At 42.4% G+C, this 22,728-nt stretch overlaps 1 protein-coding gene across 1 annotated transcript; it reads right to left on the bottom strand.

The window, feature by feature from the left end:
• Nucleotides 1-4,854: 4,854 nt before the first annotated feature.
• Nucleotides 4,855-22,042, bottom strand: LOC311124709 (myosin heavy chain, fast skeletal muscle-like; the record flags this gene model as incomplete). Its single annotated transcript, XM_084198814.1, has 40 exons — nt 21,996-22,042; nt 21,637-21,864; nt 21,109-21,255; nt 20,742-20,898; nt 20,227-20,254; nt 19,971-20,079; nt 19,725-19,817; nt 19,223-19,283; nt 18,949-19,047; nt 18,508-18,611; nt 17,950-18,088; nt 17,395-17,513; nt 17,094-17,243; nt 16,829-16,999; nt 15,127-15,430; nt 14,704-14,768; nt 14,525-14,612; nt 14,291-14,408; nt 14,029-14,152; nt 13,452-13,588; nt 12,722-12,977; nt 12,284-12,526; nt 11,761-11,937; nt 11,519-11,664; nt 11,260-11,350; nt 10,553-10,942; nt 10,305-10,431; nt 9,996-10,114; nt 9,476-9,672; nt 9,161-9,344; nt 8,878-9,043; nt 8,591-8,715; nt 8,112-8,420; nt 7,705-7,908; nt 7,421-7,546; nt 7,112-7,282; nt 5,663-5,767; nt 5,471-5,566; nt 5,239-5,370; nt 4,855-4,875 (listed from the first exon to the last, which is right to left on the bottom strand). Exons 2-40 carry the CDS (start codon nt 21,850-21,852, stop codon nt 4,855-4,857), a joined length of 5,814 nt encoding a protein of 1,937 aa, XP_084054940.1. The 5' UTR covers nt 21,853-21,864; nt 21,996-22,042.
• Between the last annotated feature and the right edge of the window lie 686 nt (nt 22,043-22,728).

Raw genomic sequence — 22,728 nt, 5'->3', positions numbered from 1 at the left:
TGCCTGGAGAAGTGGGTATACTATAATTTTGCCAAAAAATTCCCAAACGAAGGAAAGTCACCCTGTGTGAAAAATGCTGTTTTCCTATTTTTTTAATGAGTTTTCTAATTTTCACTCTCAAAATCACCATTTTTAAATAGAATACATACACAAATGTGATGGTGTAAGTCCACAACAATGCTTAAACCACATCAATCTGATTGGTGGGCCTGTCAGGGCCTGGCTCCCCAGTGGGTGGGCCAGGCCCATCCATTTCTATGCCCCTGATGCAAACACTGCATGTTGACCATGCGCATCACAAATAGCCTACTAACAAACACTTCGGACTAAACTCTTTCAATACCTGGTTTGCATACCCATTGTTGCCTTAGTTAGCATTTACTTGTAGATATCAGGAGTTGAAACGTCTTCCCTACCCTACCGGCTATTGATGTCATTCTTCTGTGAGCTGCTTCCTGCAGATTATATTCCGCTGAAACTAGGCTATGTGTGCTGCGATGTGTGAATATATTTAATGTGCTTTGCAATTGTGTAAGCTACTTTGACCATGATTTCTCTATTGTACTACATCATTGATAAATAGCTCAGCTGGTAGAGCACGGCGCTTGTAACGCCAAGGTAGTGGGTTCGATCCCCGGGACCACCCATACACAAAAAAATGTATGCACGCATGACTGTAAGTCGCTTTGGATAAAAGCGTCTGCTAAATGGCATATTATTATTATTATTATAAATCGTGTACCTCCATTCCACTACCTTGATACGCATCAGTAGGGATTAAAGAAGTGAGTATACGCAATGCCCACTGAAAAGAAAGTGGGTATACAGTGTATACCTGCGTATAGCCTTCACTACACCACTGGTCCAAAAAAGTGCCTCTCCTACATGAGTGCGCTGGTATTACGGTTGCTGTCCTTTCAGAATCACGAAACTGTCACACACTGAAGGCCTATAGGTTCGCCACTGCGCAAACATATCTATAATGAATAAGCCTGTTAAGATGTTGTTTCAAGAAATGGCCTGGTGAAGCGGTTTTATGCGCTGACTGAATTGAAGCTGATAATTCTGAGTTTTTTAATGCTCTGGTCTCCGCTGGTCTCGGCAAGAAATGATGAGTCCTCACTGTCCGAGACCCGAGTCAAGACCGAGACACTCAATACCTGGTCCTGAGACCGGACTCCAGAAATACAACACTTATATGGTTTCCCCTATCTGTGGTGAATGGTGTAGTCATCACTGATTAATTAATTTAAACACAGAGTAATGTTATGCATATCATTAAATAAATATGTTCTCTTTTATGAGCTCTGTAAATATGTACATATTTAGATATGTTCAAGGGTTGTTATTGTTGTTTTTTATCAAATGTTATGTTTTTGGTAACATTTAGTTTGTATTGCATATATCTGGTGGTTTTGACCCACATATTTGCTGATTGTCTGGCAGGTCAATGTCATGGACGGCTAGCTAGCTAGCTGGCTTATGTTTTTGTTTGAATGATGCAGGAAACAGTACCAGCTTCTTGTTTCACCTGGCTACTGGTTCCAGATCATTGAGGAGTCACCTGAAGCTTGAGAGGAATAGGAGATTTAGTAGGAATGCAGTGCTGAGGCAGAGGGTTCAGTGAGGATGACTGGCTACTACTCTGCACTGTATATGTGGAGAGCTTTCTGGCACCCAGAGCTGCTGAGGAATCACCCAAGTGGGTGCTACACATTGTGAAGGAGGAGAATTCCAGTGGCTCCACAACACAGGCTGGTTCCCAGAGTAACCCTCTACAAGATCATCACTAGACTCCATCTTCATCAACCATCTCTCTGACAACCTTCCTCTGATCAAGCCATTAACTGTCCCTCTCCATCTTTGAAGGATGCATGCACTCAAAGACTTGGCCTCTATTGGTTGACCTAGCCAGCTATAGCTAAGCTACTCATTATGATGTATTGGTTGACCTAGCTAGCTATAGCTAAGCTACTCATGATGATGTATTGGTTGACCTAGCCAGCTATAGCTAGGCTACTCATGATGATGTATTGGTTGACCTAGCCAGCTATAGCTAGGCTACTCATGATGATGTATTGGTTGACCTAGCTATTTATAGCTAAGCTAATCGAGAAGATGTATTGCTTGTTTGTTTCTTGCTCTTGAAGCACCTTGAGATTTATTTCTGTTATGAAAAGCGCTATAGAAGTTTAATCAATTATTATTATTAATCAATTATTATTATTAATAAATTATTATTATTAATACATTATTATTATTATTAAAACGTTGCACTGATCATGCTAATTAAGATCTAAACATTTTGGGGGGGGGAAATCCTTGCAATTCCTTCTACATACAAATATCTACTGCGGTGATCCCCTGCCTGTTTCATAAGGAGCACACACATACACACATACCACGGTAGTCCATAAATACTTCCTGCCAGCCAGCCCAGGGGAAGCCCTTGCTGAGTACAGCCGTGATCCCCGTTTCCTAAAATACTCACATATGTTGTCTATAAATATGCTAGCAACCAACTGTCAGAGAAAGCCCTCACTATATGCTGACTCACAGACGGTCAGGGTGGAGAGGTGCTCCTGAGTGGCGCAGTGGTCTAAGGCATTGCATCGCAGTGCTAACTGTGCCACTAGAAATCCTGGTTTGAATCCAGGCTCTGTCGCAGCCGGCCGCGACTGGGCGGCGCACAATTGGCCCAGCGTTGTCCAGGGTAGGGGAGGGAATGGCTGGCAGGGATGTAGCTCAGTTGATAGAGCATGGCGTTTGCAACGCCAGGGTTGTGGGTTCGATTCCCACGGGGGGCCAGTATAAAAAAAATATATATATGTATTCACTAACTGTAAGTCGCTCTGGTTAAGAGCGTCTGCTAAATGATGTAAATGTAGAGGTTAACTATGGTTATTATTAACTGTTTGTTTTGGCAATGCTTTAGGCTCCTCCGATTCCCCAATGATTTAGGCTCCTCTGATTCCCCAATGCTTTAGGCTCCTCTGATTCCCCAATGGTTTAGGTTCCTCTGATTCACAATGATTTAGGCTCATCCGATTCCCCAATGCTTTAGGCTCCTCCTATTCCTCTCCAGGATCTCTTTCAGGCACTTCCAGAAACTTTGCAGTGGCAGGCAAAAAAGGCCCCTCATGTAGCTTCTTCTAACCTTGGCGTTTAGTGTCCTCTATTGGAGAATAGTTATACTACAGTTGTTTGGAGATTTGCAATAATCTGCATACTAGTAAATACCATACACTTTCAGTCATTGCGCTAACGCCAGTTAGCATTGGCTTGCGAAATTCTTACTTCCTTTATAATGGATACAGATACATATAAATGGTATCCATGAGTCATCTGACTCTGGGGAAGTAGATAAAGGTCTTCATAGCCAAAGTCCTGAAGTATCCCTTTAAGGTCAGGGTAAGGGTAGGGGTCAAGGTCAGGTTTAGGATAGGGGTCAAGGTCAGGGTTAGTGTAGGTGTCAAGGTCAGGGTTTAGGTTAGGGAAGTCCCAAGGATCCGGAATTGCACTGACATAAATAAGGCCCATGAGCTAGGTCATGTTCATTAGGTCATGCAACAGAACACATCTTCAATCATTTTGCAATGGACACCAATAATTTGAAGGCAAGACCACTCTAGATTTCTTACATACTCTTATTATTATCGGAGTGGCTACGGATCCGAGTTCTCTGGAATATATAGTTCTCTGCATATGTTGGTTCAATTGGAAATTCTGAGTGGCGCAGTGGTCTAAGGCACTGCATCGCAGTGCTAACTGTGCCACTAGAGATCCTGGTTCGAATCCAGTCTCTGTCGCACAATTGGCCCAGGGTAGGGGAGGGAATGTCCGGCAGGGATGTAGCTCAGTTGATAGAGCATGGCGTTTGCAATGCCAGGGTTGTGGGTTCAATTCCCACGGGGGGCCAGTATAAAAAAATATGTATTCACTAACTGTAAGTTGCTCTGGATAAGAGCGTCTGCTAAATTATGTAAATGAAATTACCTTTGAATTTCTATCGGTCAATTTATCATAACGGCAGCTGTTTTTTTGTGTTGTGTTACCATACAGGTATCTTATTGTCTATGTTGTGTTACCATACAGGTATCTTATTGTCTATGTTGTGTTACCATACAGGTATCTTAGTGTCTGTGTTGTGTTACCATACAGGTGTTTCCAGGAGAGACTGCCTTGGCCTTCTACAGAGCCATGAACAATACAGAGAAACCTGTTATTGGGATCTCCACCTACAACATAGTGTCCTTCAAGGCTGGGCAGTACTTCAACAAGATACAGGTACTAATGGACATCTAGTTAATGGCATGTGGATAGAAGTGTTGATGTAACCTTTCAGTCTGTTAAGAGATCAAATGTTACATGCAGGACTAATATATGTGTGTTGTGGTGTCCTATGACGGTGTTATGACCATAGAAATAGAATGACTAGAATGGTTTTGTAACCTCTGACCTTGGCAGTTGTACTAGTTAACTCAGCAGCTTAAATGCAGAGGCTGGCTGAACCACATTGAATTCAATAAAGCAAGAACAAACTTGCAGTCCTTGCATCCATAGCTCAGTCTGAGAATTTGAGAGTGGTTACATTTCTCCAGCCTCATCCCTCAGCTATTTACCAAAAAAACAGACTGCTTTGTCAGGGTGACCACTTTTGCTGTTGGAATCCCAGATTGCTCCATTATTTTAAGTACAATATTTCTATGGAATGAAAAAGCTGTTTTCTAAGTAATAAGTCCACAGTCACAAAGGAAGTGTATGTAGGTCAACATGTTTTTAATCAATGCTCAACATTTCACCATGAAAATCATATTTTATGCAACACAGGAAAATGATAAGACTTGGTCTTGTTTATTCAGCAACTTCTTTGCCCTGTAAGAAGAAAGAAATAATATAATGGATCAGTAATAATAATGAACATGATAAATATATGGATAGACTTGGATAGAATATAATGGATCAGTAATAATAATGAACATGATAAATAGATGAACACTTGGAAAGAATATAATGGATCAAGCATTTAATGCTCAGCGCTCAGCTTGGATTTTCAGGGTGAAGTACCAACTGAATTAATCTTATTAGATTTTTTTGCCCTGAAATGTGCTTCTCAAAGATCTTAAATACAGTTGAGTGAGTGTAAAATTTGCCCTCTGTGAAGACTGAATCATAGGTGGTGTTGATGTGGTCATATTTGAACATGAGTCAGGTTTAGGTTTAGCAGCAGTTCTGTACCTTTCCAGTGTCACGGGTCTTGGCTCTGAGCTTGTTGACCTGAGTCTCAGCGATGTCAGCACGCTCCTCAGCCTCCTCCAGCTCATGCTGAACCTTCCTGAACTTAGACATATGGCTATTGGCTGCTTCCTCCTGGGTGAAGAAAAGAGATAGAGAGCGAAACATCAGCATTTAAAGTTTGATGCTTCAGATAGCAAATAAAAAATATGTTTTTAAAAGGTATTTGACTCACCGCCTCCTCAGAATTCCTCTTGTAGGCCTTCACTTTCAACTGCAGCTTATCTACCAGGTCCTGAAGTCTGCTAACGTTCTTCTTATCCTCCTCAGTCTGTGGGAGAAGATCAAAGAATCAATGTCAGTATAGTTGTATACACAAACCTGTCTGTGTTACTGTCAAGTGTGTGAAGAAGGCACTTTCTCTTACCTGGTAAGTGAGCTCCTTGACTCTGCGCTCATACTTGCGGACTCCCTTGACTGCGTCTACACCTCTTCTCTGCTCGGCCTCCACCTCAGTCTCGAGCTCACGCACCTTTGTGGAAGAAATAAACGTATTTGTTTGAGGTGGTGAAATCAGACGTAACAAATCTTTGTAACACAGAGTTGTAGTGTTCTACCCAGTCAAGGAGGCACAATTGTTATCTGTCCCTATGTACTTCTAAACATTTAATTGAAGGGGTCTGTAATTATAACAACAACTTTTCATTATCTAGGTCAGTGGTTCCCAAAGGGGAATTTACTTTTAAATGTGTTTATGAATATTTCTAGCAAGAACGGATTAAACAACCAGGGATCTTTGGAAAAAGTTTAGAGAGTGCAATACAGTACATATTAATAATCCACAATTTATGTTCTTAACTATTAGATGCACAACGGGTCTGGGAGGCTCACAACTCAATTCTTCTTGTATTTGTAATATGACTATTTATCCGTTTTGTCATGAGTTTAGCAGTTTATGGTGCAGCACCAGTATGGCCACTAGAGGACGCCACTCGCATGTTTTTAATGTTATGAGATTTATTCTGTTATGGGAGGCTCGCGCTATGACAGTTGAGAGAAGTTTGCAAAGTGAGCCAACAGCAAGACAGAAGCACCGACCTAAATACATTGGTATATCTTTATTTTGAAGGTAAGCGAGTGCAAAAGCACTATATTCGAGACGGTAATGTTTCTGGAGTATGTACATATGTTTGTTAAGATGTTATGTTGTGTTTTCAGGTTTTATGAACTTATTAAAATCCGCTAGCCTACAAACCAATTCAGCCGTTAGCCTGCTGGCTGGTAAACCTGCATAGCAACGCTAGCTTCCCTAGCAACGGCCGGTGAATGAGACATGTCACTATAGAGAGAAATGAAACAAATGTAACTAGATGTAACAAATGATTACTATGAGATGAAGTGGATGAATGTGCATTATATTGTGTGTTGATGTGTATTGTAAATTTATATTTGTATTCTTACTACTAATGAAATGGCAGTTTAGAAGAAGTCTGCTGCGACAACTGTACAAGCCTGAACGAAGCAACTAGAGTAATACATTTGTATTTATTTGAAGGTCTTGGCTCAACTCCACTAAATAAGTGTAAAATTATTATAATTTGTTTTGTTATGATCATAAATGCACCATCATTTAACATTTAAAAAGGCAAAATGTGTAGAATTGCAGGAAATTAGCTTTAAAACTGCAACATTTTCTCTCTAATGCCTAGAAGGGGGACTTAACATTTCCCAGGGCCCGAGACTTGATTAGTCATGCCATGCACTACAGAAGTAACAGTAAACCTGCATGGAGGCTATTATGTATTTTTATATGATCAAATGCATTTCCAGCAATCTGTCTTTCAATCCACCATAATCCACCCGGCTGTTAACTCACCCTGGACTCCAGTTTCTGGAGCTGCTTCTTGCCTCCCTTCATGGCCAGATTCTCAGCCTCATCCAGGCGGTGCTGCAGGTCCTTGACTGTGACCTCCAGGTTCTTCTTCATCCTCTCCAGGTGAGAGCTGGTGTCCTGCTCCTTCTTCAGCTCCTCAGCCATCATGGCCGCCTGGAAAAGTAGTTTGTTTAATTTATGGACCAATTGGCACCAATCATAACGCCCCTCTAAGATCTTTGTTGTTCTTAACCAGCCCAGCTACCACTGGCACTTGGGGACAAATCAAGTCGATGTAATTAAAGAACTCACGTCAGTGATGGCCTTCTTGGCCTTCTCCTCTGCATTCCTGGCCTCCTGGACAATATCGTCCACCTCTCCCTGCACCTGCACCAGGTCAGTCTCCAACTTCTTCTTGGTGTTCAGAAGGCTGGTGTTCTGAAGGATGAAATAAGACAATTTTTTTAAACTCTCAAGAGAACTTACAAGTCACAAGGCTGAAATTATGAAAATCTAAAGTAAGCACTGTCAAATTCCAGGTGTGTTTAAACTGTATGCTTGGTTGAGTTCCATTGGAAATGGCTTTTGACCCATACCTGGGAGTGCAGCAGTCCAACACGCTCGCTGGCGTCTACCAGCTCAGTCTCAGCCACTTTGCGGCCTCTCTCTGTCTGCTCCAGAGCAACTCTCAGCTCCTCGATTTCAGCCACCATCAGACCGTTTCTGCGCTCCACCATGGCTGCCTGTTCCTTCATGTCCTCTGCGACACGAACAGCGTCATCAAGGTGCAATTGGGCATCCTGGGGTTCACAATGACATACATTCATTAGGTCTTGTGGAAGTAGGGGCGATAGGATCGATCAGTGACAGAAATGTAAATTGATACGAATTTCTCCAGTATCGTTACCTTTAGTACATAAACCACTCTTTTTAATTTCTCAGATTCACAAACAAATCCCTAGCCATGTTCAGATTTTTTATCCTGATGTCCCAGTCCCTTTACCTTGAGCTGTCCCTGGACGTTCCTCAGCTGTTTCTGGGCCTCAGCGGCCTGCCTGTTGGAGTGGCTCAGCTGGATCTCCATCTCATTCAGGTCTCCCTCCATCTTCTTCTTCACCCTCAGGGCATCATTTCTGCTCCTGACCTCAGAGTCCAGGGTGCTCTGCATGGAGTCAACCACCCTCTGGCTGTTCCTCTTGATCTGCTCCATCTCCTCGTCCTTCTCAGCAATCTTCCTGTCCACCTCACCCTTGATCTGGTTGAGCTCCAGCTGCACACGCAGAATCTTAGATTCCTCGTGCTCCAGTGTGCCCTGGACAAAGAAAATAATTAATGCGTATTGTGTTCAATATATTTGGATGTGTCTACAAGGAATTAAATATATATATGACTACAATAAACACCAAAGCAGGGAGCATTAGACTGTAGCTAGCATTGGCTAGTGTAACACTGCTTTTCCCATCAAACAGCTGTAGTTTGTACCTCAGCCTCCTCCAGAGCGGTCTGGATCTCAGACTTCTCTGTCTCCACGGTCTTCTTGGCCTTCTCCAGCTCATGGATGCTCTTGCCAGTCTCTCCGATCTGCTCAGTCAGGTCAGAGATCTCCTCTGCACACACACACACAGGAGCAGTTTAGACTTGGGATATTTTCAGTAGATATCGCTAATGCACTGAAGTTGACATTGAATTATAATAACAGTAAATTAATTAACAATAATTCATCTTGCTAATCAAACATGAGCCAAATAGAATTGCTGTCAAATGCTCACGTTGCAGGTTCTTGTTCTCTCTCTTTAGAGTCTCCAGATGATCCAGAGCCTCCTCGTAGGAGTTCTTCATCTTGAAGAGTTCAGTGCTCATAGAGCGAGCCTCCTTCTGAGCTCCTTCCAGCTCTGCCTGACCCTCCTCATACTTCTGCTTCCACTCTGCCAGAACCTAGGGAAATACATGGGATTTTCATTAGAAGTCATAGATGAAGAGATTTAAATCAGAAACATGCTACAATTAAACTACAATTGATTATGTAGCAGAAAGTTAGGTTTTCATTTTTACCTTGTCAAAGTTCCTCTGCTTCTTGTCGAGGTTGGCGGCCAATGCGTTGGCTCTCTCAACGTCAATCATGAGGTCCTCCACCTCTCCCTGCAGCCTCTGCTTGGTCTTCTCCAGGGAGGCGCACTTGGAGTTGGTCGCCTCAATTGTCTCCTCAGCCTCCTGCAGACGTTGGGCCAGCTTTTTCCTGTTAGGTGGTTTTGTAGTTTTGAAACAAATGTTACAATATATATTGACGTAACATTTTCTCAGAGCCCCCCTACCACCCTCAACATCCACACCCTATATTTGAGTGTTTGCTGAACGCGTGTGACTCACTTGGCCTCTTCCAGCTCCTCTGTGCGCTGGACGGCATCAGTTTCATACTTAGTCCTCCACTGAGCCACCTCGCTGTTGGCCTTGGACATGCCGCGTTGCAGCTCTGCCTTGGCCTCCTGCTCCTCCTCAAACTGCTCCCTCAGGAGGTCACAGTCATGACGGGCAGACTGGACACCATGGGCCAATGCGTTTTTAGCCTGTGAAAGAGAAAGACAAAGAGAGATTAGAGAGATAGACAAACAAATGACAGTAGAAGTCTCTGAGTGTGGAGAGACGGTAGGAGTCTCTGAGGGTGGAGAGACAGTAGGAGTCTCTGAGGGTGGAGAGACAGTAGGAATCTCTGAGGGTGGAGAGACAGTAGGAGTCTCTGAGGGTGGAGAGACAGTAGGAGTCTCTGAGGGTGGAGAGACAATAGGAGTCTCTGAGGGTGGAGAGATAAAAGGTGACTCTGAGGGTCACGTAGTCACCATCTATATGAAGATAAAGCTCTAAACTCTATGGACGGTGGAGTCCATTTTACCTTGACCTCCTCCTCAATCGCCCTCTTCAGCTCCTCCACCTGCTGGGTGAAGGCCTGTTTTCCTCTGGTCAGCTGAGACACCAGGGCTTCCTTCTCCTCCAGCTGGCGGCCAAACTCACCTGCAGGGATAGAGGGATATCTAGTTAATAGGGTCTCTGTTCTCTAAGATTGAAAATGTATTTGGAGGTATCATAGGGCAATGTTAGGTGGTGAATAGTACAGTAGAAATTATGTGGATACAGCCCCCAACACATGTAATTGTGTTCTACTGAAGGAAAGCATTGGGTTGTAGTTCATTGTTGATGGTACCATTTTCTGTCAGGAGTCTGGCCCTCTGTCCGCTGATGTCGTTGACCTGGCGAACATTCTCATCATTCTTAGTCTTGAGCTCGCTCAGCTGGTCCTCAAGAGTACGGCACATCTTCTCCAGATTGCCCTGTTAGTGAAACATGTACCATAATTACTTTATATATGGGACTCCTGTTAACTTCAGTTCAGTTGAATGGTAATGTAGTTGACACTCCTCAACACTGCTTGACCAAAACATCACTACTCACCTTAGCCTTGGCGACGGCCTCCATGTTGCTGGAGAGGTCATCAATCTCCATCTTGTACTCGCTCTTCTCCTTCTCCAGCTTCTGCTTGACGCGCTGCAGGTTGTCGATCTGCTCCCCGAGCTCAGCCACACTGTCGGCCTGCTTCTTTCGCAGAGCGGCGGCTGTGGCCTCGTGCTGCAGGGTGGACTCTTCAAGATCACGACGCAGCTTCTGGAACTCAGCCTCACGCTTCTTGTTCATCTCAATCTGAGAAGCAGTGGCGCCTCCGGCCTCCTCCAGCCTCTCGCTGATCTCCTCAAGTTCCCTGGAGAGATCGGCCCTCTGCTTTTCAACCTTAGCCCTGGCAGCACGCTCAGCCTCAATTTCCTCCTCCAGCTCCTCAATACGGGCCTAAAACAGGGGACAAGAGCAGGGGGGATGAACACTACAATACAGTTGAAACAATTGAACCTCACAAAATAATAATAGTAGGTATATGTTGCATAAATGTGTTAATACAAAGCCAGTTACACTAATATATTCAGTAGACAGTGTCCCATGCAGGAACCAAAACCACAATGGTGAGAAGCACCAACAAGAATCACCATCTTCCAACCTATTGAGCCATTAGAAGCCACCAGGAAAACTGTCGGCTACCAGAAAGTGTTTTTCAGGAAATGATTCAGGTGTGTGCTTTTCTGTACTGGAGCGTATATCCTGTACTGTACCTGGAGTTCCTTGATCTTCTTCTGCAGCTGAGCTCCCAGAGACTGTTCATCCTCAATCTTGCTGAGGAGCTGAGTGGTCTCAAACTCCTTCCTAAAAAACACAAACACGTTGATTGCAGAGTTGGTTTAGATTTGTTAGTGTAAAGGGAGTATAATACCATTCACATTGCTTTTAAGAATCACATGCAAATGCTAATTCATAATTAATCAAGAACAACCATTACAGCAGCTGATACTGTAGTCATTTGTTTGTGTTTACTTCTTGATTTTCTCATCAGACTGCTGCTTGTCATTCTCCAGGTCCATTATGGACTCCTGGGCCAGTTTCAGATCTCCCTCCAGCTTTCTCTTGGATCTCTCTAGGTCCATACGGAGCTTCTTCTCTTGCTCCAGAGAACCCTCAAGCTATAAGATAAAAACACATATATTGTTCAAATCTAAACAACTGAAGATCATATCATCTTACATTCTATCATGGTTAAAATGTCAAACTCCACTCACGTCATCCACTTGCTGTTCCAGCTTGGTCTTGGCCTTGGTCAGAGTGTTGACTTTGTCCTCCTCTGCCTGCAGGTCGTCCAGTGTCTGCTGGTGGGCCTCTTGGAGGGCTTTCTTCTCCTTGGTCAGCTTGGCAACACTCTCATCCATAGATGCCATCTCCTCTGTCAGGTTTTTAACCTGAAAATGGTCACAACATAATTATACTTCACCATAAAGGGGAGATTTAGTTTGTTATATATTGCGTTCATTTAAATGAGCAATGTGTCAACAAGTACTGTACTATAGATTCAACACTAGATGGCAGTGTACACCATGCCAGTGTACTGAGTGGAAGTCATAAATGAGGGGGAACAGAACATGCAATGAATGTGGGGAGTACCCTGCAACTGAAATTCCACTGTTGTGTCTTAATTTTTCCTGCACCCACAATGCAACTTGAATTCCATTTCTGTTAAGCTATGTTTTGAGTTGATTATTGTTTGGATTATTGTTTGGTTAGACTGTCTATGGTAAGACACAAGACCTTGTTTTCAGTGGCGTGCTTCTCCTTCTCCACTTTGGCCAGGGTGAGCTCCAGGTCATCAATGTCCTTCTTCAGCTCAGAGCACTCATCCTCCAGCTTCCTCTTCTTGGCAGTCAACTCAGCATTGATCTCCTCCTCATCCTCCAGCCTCTCGGTCGTCTCTTTGAGTTTAGCCTCCTGCTGGATCTTGCTCTTGATGAGCCCCTCGCACCTTTCCTCAGCATCGTTCAGACTCTCTCCTTCCTGGTTTCAGAACACGAGAAAAAATCAGCGGCCTCACTTTGTATATTCAAGGTCAGACCAAATCAATAGAAATTCATGAAATACATAACATGGACAATAACAATGTGTGAGTTAGCCACATACTTCACAGTGTCTTCATATGTGTGTTTATTCATGTGTGTGTAAATGTGCCCATATGAGGTGTTTTTCACTCACAGATGCAACTTGAAGTGCCAGGTCATTCTTCTCCTGAGTCAGGGACACCAACTTCTCCTCCATTTGCTTCTTCGTGGCCAGAGCCTTGGCCAGGTCTGTCGTCATCTTATCATAGTTCTCCTTCATGTTGGCCAGCTCCTTCTCAGTCTCTGCGCTCTGCAGCAGGGGCTTGATCTTGAAGTACAACTTCATCCATGGCCAGGTTTTCACATTCATGAATGAACGGACGTTGTACTGGATGGCGTAAATGGATTCTCTGGTCGACAGAAAGGATAGGGTGGCATGGTGAGTGACATGCTTAAAGCTACATTCTGGGATTCAAAGAACAACAAAACGGAACACCCCCGCCACTATTTGTTTACAGCTGAGGAATGGGGCTAGGGAAGTGTAACCCCTCTTAAATTCACAGACAGCGGTCTAGATGCAAGGACTGACAGGTCATGCTAAGCTCATGAGGCATTTTGTATTCTTCAAGAATGAATGAGTAAATACCTCACATTTAAATGACAATTGATCAGCCAAACCCCAAACTGAAGATATAAAGATAGAATCCTTATTTGCTACATCCATTTTTTGACTTTATAAATGAATTAAACAAAAGCTTTAATAGATCATTATAAGACGTACTTTCTCATTCTGAACAACTCACAGCATATACAGCATGTAATCATAATGCATTAGATACAGGTGGTTGACAGAAAGCTTTGCCAAGATGTCCACTATTCCTCACCTCCTCTCCATCATCTTGCTAAACTCTCTCCTCATGAGGAATCCACGGCTGAGAGCCTGGACCATGCCGACCAGAGTGGCCAGCTTCTCATCTCTCATCTCCTCCAGGACACCCAGAAGACCGGCTTTGAAGAACACCTGAGACACAGGTTAGCATGGTCAATGGAACCACAGATGGTGACAGATAGAAAGGGTTGAATCAAAAGAGGGGAACATCTCCACTAGATTGATTTGACAATGTTAACTTTGCAATGCTTACAAACTAACCATGGGATAGGATGTTTCTAAATTGTTAGTTATTGTACAGTTGTAGATTAGTAATATACACAGATACAGATAACTGCAGCCATACCACTCTAACACAATGCACATGATAATGAGTTTAATTTCTCTTCTATACTTCTATGACGTTGAAGTAAAAAACACTACAATGTTTTTCCACCTTTTCCTTTAGTTAAATGAAGAAGAAAGAACAAAAGGATGGATAGATCAACTGGAGAGATTTTATATGGTAAGGGTTTAAATTATCATTGAAGTTGTGTTTTGTTGTCAGCTTTTGCTAGGGGTATTTGACTGACCTTTGTGTGTCCAAACTTGTAATCTTCGTGATTCACATCAATGGAACCAAGCAGCTTCTCAGAAGCCTTCTTGTTGTCCATGAACTGGCCCTCGGGGATGACACTGGCATTCAGTACTTTGTACCTGAATGAGGAGTCATTATTAACATATGTCAAGTTGTAAGATGTTTGTTACATTTCATAAAGGTAAGCCTATTCTGATGCTGGGAAATCCCTTGATGCAGATATTTCTGTGTGTGTGTGTGTGTGTGTGTGTGTGTACCTCTGCTTGAAGTCAGCATAGATGATTCTGCTGGGGAAGCCCTTTCTGCAGATCCTGATACCCTCCAGTACACCATTACACCTGAGCTGGTGAATAACCAGGAAGTTCTCCATCAGACCTGGTAAAACAAACCAAGTCTCTTTTAATACTCATAAACAAGTTAAAGATTGAGATTGTTAAAGTCACTGATACTGTACTGATAAGATGACATATTTAACTCAATATTTATTGTACCTGGAGTCTTTGACTCGTTGGGGATCAGGCAGCGCACAAAGTGAGGATGAGTGCTCCTCAAGTTGGTCATCAGCTTATGTAAGTTCTCCTGTAAGAGGGTTACAAACCATTTTCTCAGACATAATTGATGATAATCAAGGCGCCTTTTGAAGGTCTGAATAAAACTTTCAAAAGCTCACCCTGAACTGGGAGGACACAGTCTGCATGGAACCACCCTTCTTCTTGCCTCCTTTCTTGGCTTTATCTGTTAAAATGGGGAAAAGTTAAAGATAAGTAGAAAAGTACATTTCCTAGAGCGGGTGGAATAAATAGAATAATAATAAGAGTATGTAAGAAATCAAGAGTGGTCTTGTCTTCAGCAAGCACACTAATTATAAACCAGATAATCTCTGGTTAACTTCACACTTATCTAGAGGCAAATGCTGCCAATGAGATTATGTAAAATAACACCTATTGTATGATTGAATTAACCAAGTGTATGAATAAATTAACCCGGTGAAAACGCCATGAGAAATTGGGATACATTCAAAGTCTTTAAAGAACATTTGGTCTGAGTTATAACTAGTGATTAATTAAATATTTGGACGTGATGCTAGTCTTACCCTCAGGTGGGGGAGGAGGATACAGGGCAGCCAGAATTTTGACTGAGGACTTCTGGTACAGCTGACAAACTGAGTCGTTCAGGGGGTCCTTGTTCTTCTCCAGCCAGCCAGTGATGTTGTAGTCCACAGTACCAGCGTAGTGCACCAGGGAGAAGTGGGCCTCTGCCTTGCCTTTGGCAGGCTTGGGCTTCTCAAACGCATTTGTTTTCCCAAGATGCTGGGCGTACAGCTTGTCCTTGAAGGTAGTGTCTGAAGATTTGGGGAACATGCACTCCTCTTCAAGGATGGAGAAGATGCCCAATGGCTTTACGAAAAGAGATGTATATCAAATTAGTGATATTTCCATTTAGGATCACATTTATTCCATTATTAAACATGCTATTATATGATTATATTAATTTAGGGACACATTATAGGAAACATATTGAGTTCTCAACAGTCAGATAATTTGTCAGTGGCATATATTCATGGATGCCAATTTTTTTCAATTTCTAAAATAATGTATATTTCGTCTCGCTTGGCAAGAGGCTGAACGGATGTCACCAGGTAAAGCCTCCGAGCTAAACTGCGCCCCTCTGTCTCTGTATGTGTAGCCCTTCTATCTGATGCTGTCTGGTCTAAAATAGTATGATATTGTAGCATTGAATGCAAGGGAAGCCAGCGAGCATTTGGCCTCCCTTGATATTTTTTTAAATACAATAACAGCGAATCAGAGTTGAGGTAAACTGAATGAGCTAATCTGTGAGTGGTCCTGGTGCACCAAAAAATGTGTCAAGTGAAGCCAGTTTGGATTTGGCTTCACACCAATCACATCACATCAAGCCAAACGTTATTGACAAAAGAAAACTTCAAATGTTGCATCTCGTTGTGTTGTTGTCCTCCGGTGGATAGCTAGTTAGCTAAAATTGGCCCTTTCCTAAATTAACCTTGGACGGAGATTGGGATTTGTACTCGTAGTTTTACTTAATTTTCCGTACTGGCCAAAGATTTTAACAGCGATTATCACCTATCCATAAATTCCTACATTGTGCTTTTGGCCTGAGAGTATGGAAGTTCAATATGTAGCTAGATGTAGTAGACTAATGTTAACTTGCTGGCTAATCGTTGCCCAGGAAAAGAAGTTAGAATAGTGAGCAAGGCTTTTAGCCAGGTAGCCTAGGACAACAAACATTTACAGTGCGTAATGTATGACAGAGTCATAGACCGTTTCAGCTACATGAAAGAGAGGAGGATGGCATTGGAGTTTCTCTTCAAGTAGGGTGAGTCAACATGTTTTTTCCACTAACACACACATAAATTAGTACCATGGACAGCCACATGATATTTAGCTTACGTTGATTGGACTAAATTGTTTTTGGAATCTTTTGGTTGTCACTGTATTAGACTAAGCATAGGTGATTTGATGATGTTGAAATGTTGAAGTTGAAATGGTGCTGGAATAGTGGAGGGAGGCAGCTCCTGTTTTCTTTGTGACTTGCGGTATCTCTCCATGGTTCTAAATCAATTGATGTTTAGTAGTCCGAAAATGGCATTACAATTAACTTGACTGACCATGCTGTAGGTCATGTAACTGTCTTGGCTTCCCCAGCGATTTATACCCAAGTGCCGCAACTGTTCGTTGTACCACTGTGATAACATTTCACACAGCGATCCCTATGAGCTTTGCTGTTACAGTCCATTATAATCCTCACAGACAGCTTACCTTCTCAATAAGCTCAATGCAGGCAGCCAAGTCCATGCCGAAGTCAATGAAGGCCCAGACGATTCCCTCCTTCTTGTACTCCTCTTGCTCCAGGACGAACATGGTGTGGTTGAAAAACTGTTGCAGTTTCTCATTGGTGAAGTTGATGCACAGCTGTTCCATGCTGTTGTACTGTTGATGGAATTTTAAAAGGGATCATTTCATCATACAAGGCTGTAATCCATCTCAATCACAACTAATTGTCTTGTTCTGGTCTCATACTCACATCAAAGATCTCAAACCCGGCAATATCGAGCACACCAATATAGAACTGCCTTGGATTCTTGGTGTCCAACATCTCGTTGATACGGATGACCATCCACAAGAACATCCTCTCATAGATAGACTTGGCTAGAGCGCTGACTGAGTTATTAACCTGCAATGATAATACCTCAAATTAATACATGAGATACTGACCATGTCTAGTGATAAGGTGATACGAGCTTGGGAAAAACTAAAGTATGCACTTGTCCCCAAAATAATTCCAGTGCTCAGAAAATGGTAGATGCTGTGTTTGGCCGCCTTACCTGAGGCACAGTCTGTCCCTTGGTCACATACTCGTTGCCGACCTTCACTCTGGGGTAGCACAGAGCCTTCAACATCTCAGCTGAGTTCAGGCCCAGCAGGTAGGCGATTTTATCAGCCACTGGAGAGAGAGAACCAACAACAACAGACTCAGGCACACAAGTCCTCTGTAGCTCAGCTGGTAGAGCACGGCGCTTGTAATGCCACGGTAGTGGGTTCGATCCCCGGGACCACCCATACACAAAAAAAATAAAAAATAAAAATGTATGCACGCATGACTGTAAGTCGCTTTGGATAAAAGCGTCTGCTAAATGGCATATTTATAAGATGGCTTGTTTCTGATTTCACACTGACAAAATAGTTTGGCTAACTTCTTTGTGGGTTAGGTTTTGTTTCACCCGCATCCATCATTTCTGGAGATTGGAATTTGTTCTCTAGAAATGATCTCCTGCCTGACTTTCATGTGTCACTGTCTGCCTTACATGTTCTATTTCTATGTTTGGGACTGGGAATGGGACTAATGCTTTACATATTGTATATCTATGAGTGGGACTCACCCTCTGTGCCGTCTGGCTCGGCCTGCTCCTCACGCTGCTTCTGCTTGAATTTCAAGTTGCCATGGTGCAGTACAGCTCCTGTCAGCTTGTAGATGCCAAGCTTCTCATCATTAGTGAAGCCCAGGATTGTAATGGCATCCTGGCATTAAAGAGGAAGTACAACAGTGATGAACTGAACGGTAGTTTGGCCAGTTACACTACAGTTCTGTGCTGCTCACTGCAGAACAATGGGATGGATAGATTTGACTGGCTTCTCTGTTCCACATGATAACGCTTGGCCAACACACTAGTTGATGGCAGCACAAAAGGAGTTTTACACAGCTCCACAGGAAACTTAGTGGTGCTCTCTTGTGGATGTCTTACATGTATTAGCCTCAAGGCTAAGTGTAAAGGCATGAAGAGTTCCTTGAGGCACATGCCTAACTAACACAAGGCATTTAGAATTTAAAAAAACATACATGAACATTCCCAGCTTCCACCAAGTTGGAATTTCACAGTGCATTCAGTGGTCCTATCCATTCCATATCTAGAGTTTGGTTAACCCTTTGTTTGACTCACATCTGTGGCATCCAGCTCTTCATTGTCATTGATGCTGGCCACAGTGATTTGACCCTGGCTGCACATGGGGAAGTCGTAGGGGTTGGTGGTGATGAGCGCCATTTCTGTGGACAACAGAGAACAGCTTGACAGTTAAATCTCTTAGAATTCTGCCGTCCTACCTTTACAGTATCTCTCCCTCCTTTACTCAATAGATAGACTCAAGGATACATGTAGTATATAATAAATAGCATCAAAAGAGGGGACTGAGACTTGTGGACTAGTGTGATCACAGTGCATTACTTGATGGATATTTCCCAAAGACCTGACCCATGTCTAGATGCCTTGTTACCTTGGATATAATCATTGTAATAGTATTAATAGTGTGGATTATTCTTTTTTAAAATATATTCCATAGATGAGGGTGGGAAAGATTTCCGCTGAACCTCTACTTTGCCGTACCAACTAGCTCAGGTTTGTGGCCTGTCATCATCTGGAAGAAGATGTGGTAGCCTCTCTCATCGGGCAGCTGGAAGGACACTCTGGACTTCTCCAGTAGATCTGAGGGTAAAAGAGAGAGCGAGTGAATGACACAAAGATAGAGAGAAAGGAGCGAGAGAACGAGAGCGAGAGAGAGAGAGAGAGAGAACATGAGATACATTTAAATTTGATGATCTCCAAAAAATAATCTGTGTGAATTTAGGAAATCATTGAGAAACAATCAAAACCAACTCACAGGTCTCAATGTCAGCTTTAGCCAGTTTACCACCTTGGAAGTGAATCCTGATGAATTTACCCTATAGTAGAGCATGGGGGTTAGAAATAGGTCAACAAATAAATCTAACATTTTACTTTGATAGACCCCTTTAAATGTTACAGTTTGTTGGACAAATATTGGATCTATTGATACAGATGTAGGCTCTTCATGTAGGATCCAGTTTTCTACAGCAGGAAAATAATCCTGCAGCAACTGGAAATGTGAATTATTATGTGGATTATAAATAATGGAAATGTTTTTGTAGGGTTGATACCCCAAAAATATTACAGCAAATCAAATCTGACATTTTTGAGGAAATTACACATTTTAGAACCTCAAATACACTACAAGTTTGAATTTCAAATTTTCAGCAACAAAAGAGTGATCAAAATAAGATGTTAAATCTGTATAACAATAGGGAACTACTGAATTACATTTTTCCAATATAAGGTAACTTCCACAGTATGCCCTTCATACTTACAAAGCGAGACGAGTTGTCGTTCCTCACTGTCTTGGCATTACCGTAAGACTCCAGCAGAGGGTTAGCTGCAATGATCTGATCCTCAAGAGACCCCTGATTGAGACAAACACAAGTTGCTCAAAAACTGGTAACCTGGTAAAGTTCATTTTTCTCAATTTCTTGAAACAGGATTCACCACGGGAAAAAAGGTTTACACAGCCAACCAAACTGAAATGTGTTAAAAAGGCAAACATAAGAACAACCTACCTGCATTTTGCCAGGTTCTGCTTCCTTCTTGGCACCAGACACTGCAATGGTTGCAAAGTACTGGATGACACGCTTGGTGTTGACAGTCTTTCCTGCACCGGATTCTCCACTGGTTTATATGACAGAGAAAGAGGGGTTTTAGTTACATGTTTGAGTGTCATAATCCATTCATAATGTAATGTATTTCATCACACCAAGAGACCCAACTTATTACAATAGAAACACCTTCTCAATGACATTTTAGTAAACAACTTACGTAATCAGGACGGACTGGTTCTCCTTATCTGTAACCAAAAAACATATTGCTTATCATACTCAAGCAACATTATGGGGACATTATTGCATTCATAGCATCATCACGAATTTCAATTTGGAACATTTTCCATTCAAGGGTAGTGGAATCAGATATTCCCAGCAAACTGTTATTACCTAGACTAGAAAACAGTAGATATCTCTTTTATAGCACATTAGAACTTCCATTGATGCACTTATGGACTTTGAGATCCACACGCATTTATGGACATCCATCCAACCCACCAACCATCCCTCCATCCATCCATCCATCCATCCATCCATTCATCCATCCATCCATCCATCCATCCAACCAACCATCCCTCCATCCATCCATCCATCCATCCATCCATCCATCCATCCATCCATCCATCCATCCATCCATCCATCCATCCATCCATCCATCCATCCATCCATCCATCCATCCATCATCCATCCATCCATCCATCCATCCATCCATCCATCCTTGAAAGCTCGTACCAATCATCATGAACTGAAAGGCGTTGTCAGAGACGGAGAAGATATGGGGTGGAGCCTCCATCCTCTTCTTCCCTCTGTAGGCGTTGACAACCTCTGCGTCGTACACGGGGAGCCACTTGTAGGGGTTCACCGTGGCACAGAAGAGCCCAGAGTAGGTCTGGATGAAAGCATCATTAAATTAGGGGATTAACAACGTTAGATGAACTTTTACCTGGATTTATGTGAGGATGTGGGTGTACTTTGGTATAATGATGTGGGTCTACTGTATTGATATGTTTTGGTTTCTACCATTCATTTATGTATAGTACTGAATGTGTGTATTTATTATGTTCATGTATGTGTGTGTTTGTATGTGCAGGTTTCTTACATAGATCATCCATGCTGCATAACGCTCTTTGAGGTTATACAACACAGAGGCTTCATTCAGGTAGGTCATCATGGCCATGTCCTCAATCTTGTCATATTTAGGGGGATTCATCTCGTAGATGTCTGCATCTTTGAACTCTTTTCCTTCCTGAAACAGTCAGAAATCTAGATTACATGCAGATCAAAGTGGACGTGACTGAATGCTTTTTGCTCATTAAATACAAGTTTTAAAAAAAATGTATGCATACCCACATTTAATCCAACTACTTTGTTATCACCCACTGACACATACATCATGATTCTTGACTTGTCAATATCACAAATTCCATGCCAATTATAAATAGCAGCTTTAAACTTGATGTGTTTGAAGGTTATATTCCGCTCCCAAAAAATATAAATGATCCTTAATATATATTTTGTTAAAGATTTTAAATAGTCTATTGAAATATTTTTAATCATTTTGATGATTTTTCAAGACTTAGAGTAATTACTCGAACTTGAACATGAATACTTTTCAGCTCAGGCTTACCTCCTTAGTGCCGTCAGGTTTGGTGACTGTTACAGTACACTTCCCATCGGCCCTGGCAGTGACCAGACCCTTAAGGTACAGCTCTGCCTTGTCTGTCACATAGCAGGAGTTCTTTGAATCAAAGGGTGCGGTTTGTGCCTCAATCCTCTCCCTCTCAGGCTTACGGAGGTATATGGCAGCCTTGCCGTAGATTTGCATCTCAGCGTCCGTACTCATGGTGACGGATCACTAGCAAAAAGATGAAACAAGAAACATGATTGACTCTGTGGTGCTTCCTCCCCAGTCAACAGAGTTAGGTGAGCGGTATCTCTTCGAATATTTTCATCACTTTTTATGTGAAGACTCAAACCATGTCTCACCTTCTTTTTCCCCTTCTACAGATGAATGTGTACTTCTTGGAGGACCCTGTGAAACATAAGGTGTTGTGAAAACGCACAAATCTAAAGCAGTGGAGGCTGCTGAGGGGAGGACAGCTCATAATAATGGCTGGAAAGTAGCAAATGGAATGTTGTGAAAACGCACAAGTCTGAAGCCTTATCATTTTGCCCCCGAACGGCTAAAAAACATTTAACTAAATAATAATTACAGCCATGTCAAATTCAACTACAGGTGCAACTGATAACTTTTATTTTCCTAGTGGCATCTCACTTTACTACACATTCTATGAAGAATTTAAAAGGATACCCCTGAAAACCCAGTTACATTCTAGACCACTCCCTTAACTAAGTGCAGAAGCATCACTTTTGGACATAAAAGGAAGTTACAGATTTGAAGTAATACACAGTTAAAGAAAAACACATTAAAAACTTTTTTTTAAACAAATGCCACTTGATTGCATATTGTCAAATCTTACAAGAGACATGCAGAAGTCAATTCAAACAGTGCAGATAGCTACTGCCTCAGATGCTGAGTGCAAAGATGAGACAAATGTAAAAATCTAAGGAGGTGGAGAGGTCTTACCACAGAGGAAGAAGGTATCTGACTTATGGATGCTGGGGCCTCAGCCTCCTTATATCTGGTTGGAAGTGCCAACCAAGCAAATGTTAATTATGGACCACTCTGGGAAAGGAAATGAATTGGATGAGAGACCTC

Source organism: Coregonus lavaretus, assembly GCF_964263955.1.
Source record: "Coregonus lavaretus genome assembly, contig: HAP1_SCAFFOLD_79, whole genome shotgun sequence".
Classification (NCBI taxonomy): domain Eukaryota; kingdom Metazoa; phylum Chordata; class Actinopteri; order Salmoniformes; family Salmonidae; genus Coregonus; species Coregonus lavaretus.
The sequence above is the reverse complement of the archived record's forward strand: the minus strand, read 5'-3'. Positions and strand labels throughout refer to the sequence as shown.